General features: G+C 48.7%; 1 protein-coding gene across 2 annotated transcripts in view; it reads right to left on the bottom strand.

The window, feature by feature from the left end:
• The window catches only part of LOC134124396 (AT-rich interactive domain-containing protein 1B-like), a 43,467-nt gene that overhangs the window by 18,575 nt on the left and 15,371 nt on the right, over window positions 1-9,521 (bottom strand). For both annotated transcript variants that reach the window (XM_062560712.1, XM_062560711.1), the window contains exon 2: window positions 4,217-4,420. In XM_062560712.1, coding sequence (XP_062416696.1) covers window positions 4,217-4,420 — 204 coding nt within the window. The remainder of the gene's footprint in view (window positions 1-4,216; window positions 4,421-9,521) is intronic.

Raw genomic sequence — 9,521 nt, forward strand, 5'->3', positions numbered from 1 at the left:
TTTGGCTGCTTCGCTCTTCTTGTTCCTCCTTTTTTTTTTACAGCGCACCTTCTGACAGGTGGGACCAACAACCCGAATGAGATCGCCACTCTCACTCATCACTATTCAGGCGTCCCAGGGAGACGCATTTAAGTGCAGCAGTGAAAACCATGAAACTCAAGGCAGCTAATTGGAATTCAGGCTTCATGCATTTTAATATTTTCCTAACCCCCGACACAGCCTTCTGTGAAACATTTCTGTTCCATTGCAATGTCATGAAACTAAAAACAAATGTTCTTAGACAACAAAAAAAACAAGGCAATGCAACGAGTTGACAGTTGAGTGACACTGGCCTTAATTTAGCGGCTCCAGCTGGAAGTGAATAAAACCAAAAAAAAGAAGAGGCGTCTTGATATGTTGCTCTTTATCGTCCTGTTCCTCCAACTTTTCATTCCTGAAAACTGCTGATTCGTGAAACCCTAACCCCGAGAAAGGCAGTGTGACTCGTGTGTGTGTGTGTGTGTGTGTGTGTGTGGGGGGGTCTTTGTGGGTTTGTGTGGACTGAACAGGCGGCGGCGGGTCAGCGCCACGTTTCCACTTGACTCTAAATGTTTGGCTTCCATTACGTTGGCCCAGTGTGTAAGGAACAAACAGCCAGCGCTGGAAATGTTTTTCTGCCTGACTCTTTGAAGACCCCCCCACCCCTCACACACACCCACACAAAGACACACACACAAAGACACACACACACTACATCCTTTTTCAACTGCTCTCTCTTTCATTTTCCGGGATATCTTTTTTTTCCTCCTGCTCTCCCCCCCCCCCCCCCCTTCCCCTCACCCCCCACCCCCCCTCCCCTCCCATCCTTCCACATCAAACACTAATGTTCCCTCCAAATTCCTTTTCCTCCCCGACTGCCAACTTTGAAATCACAGGAAATTACGCTAAGAATTGGCTGGGCTTTTACATTTTTTTTTTTTATCTTCTTTTTATTTATTTTTCCAACTTCATTCTACTCCCCAAACCGACTCTTTTCTCGTCCCCAAAAACGCCTCCCTCCACTTCCTCCGGCTGATATGTTTGTTCAGGCTCCCGTCACTCCACACACACACACACACACTCTGTGTGTGTCTCTCACCCTTTGCGACGCATTAAGTGTCTCACGGACTCACAAGCAGACACACGCTGTGTGATCTCGCGCAACTTCCGGGCTCATTCAAAAAAGGAGGCTTATGGGGTAATTCAAGTGGGGTTTTTTCTCGCGGGATCAGTGTCTGCACTCGCTGGAGGGCTGGGTGACGCGAGGCGGGGCGCCTCACGCCGAAGTGACTGCACAGGTAAACCGGGCCAAAGAAACAAATCGACTCGATCTGGGCCTCTGGGTCACGAGCACCGATGACCCCGTACGAGAGGTCCACGTTGTGATGCGCTTAGCCTCCTGTCCCTCGTGCACGGGGCCTTATTCTGGCTGCGTGTCCGGCTGCGTGTATTGAATGCGTCAACATGCAGCATGCAGGCGTCAGTTTGTTGACGTGTGCAAATGGTCACCGTGCAGGTGTTGCATCCTCTCCATAGCTGTGTGTGTGTGTGTGTGTGTGTGTGTGTGTGTGTTCCACGGTGGGTACAAATACACAGAAACACTTTAAAGAATCCAGCTCTCAGGTTATTCTATTTATTGAGCGTGTTCATTCAAATTACACACACACACAAAGAAAATCCCTCTTATTCTTCTTCTTATTTTTTTTAGACATCCGTCATCTTAGAGATTTCTGACTTTCTCCCGGAACAAGAGGTGAAATTAATTTAGTTTGTTGTGCTCAAAGCATCAAACAATTGTATTGTCCCTTTAACTGTGGATAATCCACCGAGCAATGGCGACTGTAGAGCTTAAATATTGTTTGATAGTTTCGGGGGTATTTTAAGCTTTTATTTGACAGCAATAGTAAAAGGAAGGCAGTAAGGAGGCAGGCGTTGTGTTTCGAGGTCGCCGTCTTCGCTCCCAAACCACAGGGGAGCGGTACATTCTTACAAATAAGAACTTACTCTTCTAGAAACAAACATAAAAAAGCCTTTTCAGGTCTAGTTTGAAAGATTTCCAATGCATTCATAACATAATGTATGCAAAGACACATTATATGTGTGAGGTTAGCCGCTACACACCCCAAATTCAATACCTCCAGTGGAGGAAATATATGAAATTCTTATTTAATACGAGTGGGGCTTAATTTGTGCAGGATTTAATCATAATAATGGCAGTCCAAGAGAACCTTTTGTTCCTCTGCTAACCCACCACCCCCTCACCAACACACACAACACACACACACACACACACACACACACACACACACACACACACACACACACACACACACACACACTCAGTACTGGGGAAATCACAGAGATAGACGTACACACATATCTTTGTTGACGTCACGTTGCCTGGCAACATCCCAGCATGCTTGGCTGTGACAAGCTGAGGTCTGAGCCCTGAAGCGCAAAGCATCATGGGGGGGGAGGGGGGAGAGGGGGGGACTGTGTGTGCCGCGTCTTACATCACCCACAGCCACCCCCGCTACCCCCCCCTCCCCACCCCCCAACCCCCCATGCTGATGCAGCCACAGTCAAGGCGGTGAGAGTTGATCTTTGGAGCGGATCCCGAGGCAGTTTTCTAACATCCGAGGTTAAGGAAGAGGTTGCGGACGCGGATTCATCCTCCTCCAAAAAAAAAAAAAAAATCACGCTGCAATCACGTGCATCCCAACCGCATCTGGTGCATCTTTTGATATGTAACAAATAGTCACTTTAAGACTTGATACGCTGTCAGTTTCTGTGGCGTTCATTTTTTCAGATCAGACCCCTGACGGCCTTACAGGAGGAGAGGCTCATTACGCCCGTGTGAGAGGCTGGAATTAAACCTCCTCCCTTTCCGAACTCATTACTGTGAGCTAGATTCCACCGGCTGCAGATAGGCGATGCGCCGGTGCTGCTTTTTAAAAAAAAAAAAAAAAAGCCAGAGCCAGATAATTAGAAACTTTAGAAGCACATTTCCCATGGCTGTAGCCAGAGTGAACAACTAATTCTATTTGAACTAATTACCTTCCACGGCGCTTCGTTCGGGCCATGCAATACGCCCGAGGATTTCATCACAAAGCCGCACCGGGGATGTATTTCTGTGCGCGGTTCTGACGGAGCGTCTATATGTGTCGGCATCTCCGGGCCCTCCCCTCCCAAATGTGTGTTTTTTATGGGACCTTAAGAAAATCAAAAGAAAACCATTCGAAATAATCCTTGTCATGGCGTCACACACCAAAAAAAACGCACACAAAAATGCATACATTAGTCAAATGTCTTGAAGCTCATCCAACGCAACAATAGACATAATAATGTTGTATTCCCCATTATGAGAAAACAAATCTTCATTTTGTAAAATCAGCGCAGCATCGGTTTATTTCACCATCTCCACATGGAGGTTTCTTCAAATACTGAATAGAAATCTCCACCACGTATATACATTAAGCTTGTGGGCGAGGGTCCACCTGAATATAAACACACTACACTGCTACTGCACACACACACACACACACACACACATTTTAAGACAATGTAGGATGTCTATCAGTCCATCTGTCTCCCTCCTTCTCTCTCTCTCTGCTTTTGCTATGTGAGGAAGCTTGCTCGCCCCAATAAGAGGCATCCAAGTCCAGATCAACAGACTAGACGGACTAAATATAGCAGGCAGTGACAGCAGGGGACACTACTCCCCCCCCCCCCCCCCTTCCCCCCTCCCTTCTCTGTGGTGCACAGTAAAATGTGGGACACTCATATCGCGAATCCACGCAAACACGTACATGTAGCACACGTAGCGAAATGTAACGTGCGCGTTAAGGAGGCCATCCGACGTGAATAATGAACGTGCGCGGCGCACAGCACCGGGGCCACGTTGCTCCGGCGGGGGGGGGGAGGGGGGGGGGGGGTGTAGTCGGGGGAACGGAGTGATGGGCGGGAGTGACACCACCACATGCCGGGGCGTGAGATGTTCTGCCTGGTATTTTAGGACTGCTTCTCAAATGGAACACGCTAAGCCTTCGGGAGGGGACCGGTGGAGAAGGTTCGCGGTGTCCCACAGCAATAAGGTTTATTATACCAACCCCCTCCCCCCCCCCACCCCCCTTATCTGACTAAGGAGGCGGACTCACTCACTCATTCATTTTTTTGCTATTTTGGTTGGTTGGCCTACCTGCTGTTGAGGATACTGCATGGCGCCCATGCCCATCTGGCCCCTCCCCTGCATGCTCATTGGATATCTATGCGAAGGAGGCGACGTGTACGGCTGGCTGGGGGGATAAGGCCCGCCCCCCGGCTGCTGTGGCGTGGAGTAAGGATTGTTGGTCATGCTGTACAGCTGCGAGCGCTTCATCGCCATAAAGTCCATGGAGGACACCTGCAGAGGGGAACAAGAGACCATGTGGTGTCACAAGCGTCGCTTCATATTAAATAGCACTCACAACGCTGCATCGTGATTGGCTGAGAGTCATTGAGAGTCATGCATCAAGCGCATGCCAAGTTGGACAGAAGTCTACTTAGTGCACACACACACACACACACACACTCCAAACTACAGCCTCCATTGGTTTATCTTATAATTGCAGAGGAAGCGGAAGCCTCACATTAATGTAAACGTGACTAAGCATTGATGCTATTAAGAGCAAACTTTGCTGCAAGGGGGCCAACACATGTGACAACTTAATTAAAACCTGAAGCTTGTCTCTTTGTTGTAATGTCTGAAAGGATTCTTAACGCGTTGTTGAATGTTGTTTGAAAGTGGCGGGTAGCAATAGCAATAAAAACCCCGATGGCCTTGTTCACTGCACTCGAGTTCACGCTCCTCCGAAATTTCAAAAGAGGGTCGAGAACCTGGCAGCGGCGGCGGCGCGCGTCGGAATCGCGGCTCGAATCCCACGGGGGAATTCGGGGGCAGCGAAGCGGTTCAAAAGTGACGGCCCCTCCAAAGCTAACACGGCGAGAGCTAGCTTCTTAAAACGCACCAAGTGAAACCAAAAAAAAAGGGGAAGAAAGAAAGAGAGGGGGGGGGGGTCGAGGGCAGTTTTTCTTCCGTTGGAAGTGTTTGGGAGCGTTTTTTTTCGAGGCTGTTCGGGGGGTCTCGCTGAGAAGATTCCGGTACGCCGCGTCGGGCTCACGCTAATCCGTCACCCGTAGCGCCGTGTTTGTCTGTCTGCTGGGCAGATAACGCGGACTCCTTCCGTCTTCCCCTCTCCCCTCTCACGTCTTCCCCCCTTTTGTCTCCGCCGAGCAGGATCATGTGTGATTTATGACATTTTTGTTCCCACTGTTTCCACACACACACACACACACACACTTTCACTTCTCCTCTCTCATCTCCAAATACACCCCCCCCCCCGCCAGCACCACCACCTCCCTCCTCAGTTCCCTCTCCTCTTCCCAACACAATATCACCTCGTCTAGTGCGGAGGAGAAATTGCCGTGGCCTCATATCGCCGGGGCTAATATCGAGAAGACATGTCAGGGGACGGCAGCACTTTATTTCGGCGGGTTACGTGCAGGACGGTTACGGCGCCGTAGCTTTTAAAGTGCTTTTGTCTGCCGAGGCGTGTGTGTGCGCGCGCGCCGAGCGTATTGGGACTATTTCGCAAGAGTGTGGAGGAGAAACGGAGAGAGAGAGAGAGAGGATTGACTACGTTGTCTGAAAGTTATTTTCACAGCACGGAAGCATGTGTGAGGAAAAGGGGTGTTTGCAGTGGAGCTGGTGCACTGCACTTTTTGCTTTGCCCTCTCCTTCGCGTTTGAAACCACTAACAAGCAGAAGCCAGCGTGTGACTCCCGCACACACACACAAAAAAAAAGAAGTGACATCTTATCTGACAAAATGATTGCCAGCACTGGACTAAAGCACATTAGGGAATAATTAGTTAGGAGCCATTGTGGTGTGAAGGTTTAAAAAAAAAAGAAGAAAAAAAAATATTTTGTATTATTTCAAATACTGACGGATGAACTTTGAGTTCAAGCAGCACAATGGATTTTGTTGAAACATCACCATCATCTGTCACCTCTCCTCGGGGAGGGCCGACAGCAACCTGACGACTATTAATTGATGAATAGATTTGGCACTTTGCTGCATCCGAGCGTTACACTTAATACGAGGGGAGACTCGGTTAAGAGTAGCTTCTTAAGGCCTCGGGGTCACACGGCTGCAACAATGTTGCTTTCTCTTGAGCGAAGGGTAACGCATGACCTGCGTGGGTGTGTGTGTGTTTGAACAGCACACACACACACCCACGCACTAAGCAATATCTGAAGCAATAGGACAACACTCTCCAGTTTTTGAAAATCCAGGGCACTGTGCCACACACACACACACACACACACACCTTCCACCCCGCTCCGCCCAGTTGCCATCTCAAGAGGTCCTCCGTTCGCCCAAAATACTCAGGCTACCAAGTGTAAACACACGCTTACAAAATAAAACTGAACCGCTGCCCTTTAAGAAAGGCACCGGTCACAGAAAACAACTTCAGTGTTTGGGGGACGGGGGGGGAGAGGGGGGAGGGGGGGGACGCTTGATTAAACACACACACACACACACACACACACACACACACACACAGAGAAAAGGTGTAATAGAGGAATCCTGAACTGGCTCTCACTGTTGATCTCGCTCATCCCTCAACCGGCTCTTGGGGGGAAAATACTTAAATAAAAACCAGGGCCACAATGCAATGATTTAGAGGTATCGAGCGCGTCGGGCCGTCTTCCGCACACACGGCATTATCCACACCTGTCCGCCGAGGCAAAAGGGAAGATTGGGTATTCCGCGGCTCCTCGAGTGTAGCCTCATATCTGCTCTCGTGACAAGTTCCACTAAATGAGATTCCGGGCCCACTGCAGCCTTTTCCCAGCGATATGCCGTTTCCCTCACACCAGCAGGCATAAAAAAAAAAAAAAAAATACAACAACTCTTGACAAAATGAAAGATAATATATATTTTTTTTCTACCCTCAGAGAAACGGCTGTACTTAGGAAAAAAGAAAAATCTGAATATGACACGTAGTGAATAGTGTCAGCGCCAGAAGGGACAGCAGATAAAGAACGAGAGGGAATACACAGAAATTGTTTTTTTTTATTCTTTTCAAATGCGTTTTCTCACTTTTGTTCATCTGGGTACGCCGTTCAATGGAGGAGGGGGCGGAGGCACGGGAGACAATAGTAATTCAACTGCTAAATTTAAAATTCAATTTATGAACTCCTCTCCAGCGCTCTGACGCTTTTTTTTTTTTTTTTTTTGCAAAACAAAGCCATTAAAACAGAACATCGGTGAAATTACTGTGGGGTGAAACCTGCTAAATTGCTTTTCTGAGCCCAATCGACAACATTTTTATGTTGCAAAAAATGATTGTATTTCTTCTGGCTTTAATGTGCTAAGTTGTTAATCAGAAAGAGACGAAATGCTCGACACAAAAGGCTCGGATACGTGGATTATGAGACGCACACTGGGATCAAACAAACATAAAACAACACTGGCAAACGCTTATTATTCCAATTGCATTTAGAATGCGGGAATTCTCTCCTGAAAAAAATGAAAATGAATAAAAATCTTCTGATTTATAAGCCGTGGTGGTGAATGGACGCGACGGAATAGGGCTCTCTCACACACACACACACACACACTCTTCCACGCTGTCCCTGAGGCTACCCTTGCCCTTCACACCAGATGACCAGATCATCATCATCACCTGCCTGCATCGGCCCTTCGTTTCAGGTGTTTACGACACACCGAGGGGACGTGTGGAGTGACAACACAGCGTTTTCCACGAAGCAACCCCCCCCCCCCCCCCCCCCCACCCCGGTATTTCCACTCAAATCCTTCCTTCAACCGACATAAATAATAAAGCATGGCCCCTCCCTATGTTCTTTAGTGACTACGAGCTGCTTTATTGACCCGTTGTGATCTGTTAAATCACCCGGTGGTTTTTTTAACGCTGGCTGGAACAACAGATTTCCTCCTAAAAACGACGTCTGAGGCCCAAGAAGCTGCTTCTTAAGTCTCCAGTCTGATGTTCTGTACAAAGATTGCAGGAATTATATCTTTCTCCTATTGTATTATTTAAAACAATAAAAAAAACAATAACAACAATTTGCCAATGGTCCAAATTAGTAGCATGTGAAAATAGTTTGGACTATAACCATGAAGAAACGCATCAGACCTGATTACGTATGAAAACTGGCCCCGAGACGGCTCTTTGGCATTTATTCTCTTCTCTTTCCCTTCGAAGGACTAATGCTGCAGGGCCGGCTTTTTATACCTGTGCAATGAAACCATTTCAGCCCCGGCGTATTTCTGAGGAGAAACAAATAAGGATGATTATTGTCGACGGCTCCTCTTTGCGCTCGACGCGCCGCGTCCGTCTCTGGAGGACCGACATGCTGCAGCCTGGGGGGGGGGGGGGTCCGCCGGGACCATCACAGCGCGTGCTTTATTCATACCGGGCAGCAGAGCACTGTTCCTATTCCCCTCGGCCTCCCGGACGAAGGCCTAGGGGCCGAAAACCCTCTGCAATGTGGGCCTTCGGGTCGCAAACAGAGCGGATGGAATGGAAAAAAGGGCGGAAAGCGGAAAAAAAGGAGAGGAGAGAGGAGGGGGGAAGAGGAGATTGCAGCAGTGGGGCGAGTGCAGATCGAGTTCCATATTAATGTGTGCAAATTCCCCCGCTCCTGCTGACTAAAGATTAGAAAAATTAATTTCATGGATGCAGAGACAATACTGATGTCATCAAGCAGCGCGAGAGAGAGCGAGAGAGAGAGAGGAGGGGAGCGGGGCGCTGCGCGAGGAACAGGTCGCTCTTCGGCGTCGGCACCGCCGGGCCTCGTCCCACCGCCGGGCCTCGCGGCGAGCTACGGGCTCGATGCTAAGAGAAAAACGAGTCACCGCCGCGGTACCTTGGGGGGGGGGGGGGGGGCGGAGGCCCGCCTTGTTAGCGGACCAGCCCGGCAAACCGATGACACAGCCGCCACAAAGACGTCATGAAGTGCTTCATCTGGCTCAAGTGAGATTGGGGTCGCGGGGGGGGGGGGGGGGGGGGGGTCGCCTCGCCAAAGAAGAGAGAGGAAAGAAAAAAAAGAATATAGGAAAAAAAAAAAGCTCAATGACAAAAACGAGATGCGGCCATTGGAGTGAAGTGAACGTGCAGAGGAGGAACAGTCAGACGTGCCAAGGAGCGGTTTCACCCACACTGAATTCTTTCAGGTTTCCACTATGAATTCTGAGAAGGAGTCTTATTAAATAGAAATAAACCCCAACAGGTTGGAGTTAAAAAAAAGCCTTTTTTCCCCCCCCCCAAACAAAGTGTTGGAAAAGGAACAAAAGTTAACATTCCTTCTTCTAACACTCATTTTTTTTCTTTTTTTTTTCTTCATGTTTTTAAATCATCCGACAAACTTTGCTACAAATCAGCAGCGTTTCCCCCCCGAAAAAGTTTCCCTCGCCGGGTAGAAGATGACTTAAAAAG

This window comes from Pungitius pungitius, unplaced genomic scaffold (genome assembly GCF_949316345.1).
Source record: "Pungitius pungitius unplaced genomic scaffold, fPunPun2.1 scaffold_70, whole genome shotgun sequence".
NCBI classification, from domain to species: Eukaryota; Metazoa; Chordata; class Actinopteri; order Perciformes; family Gasterosteidae; genus Pungitius; species Pungitius pungitius.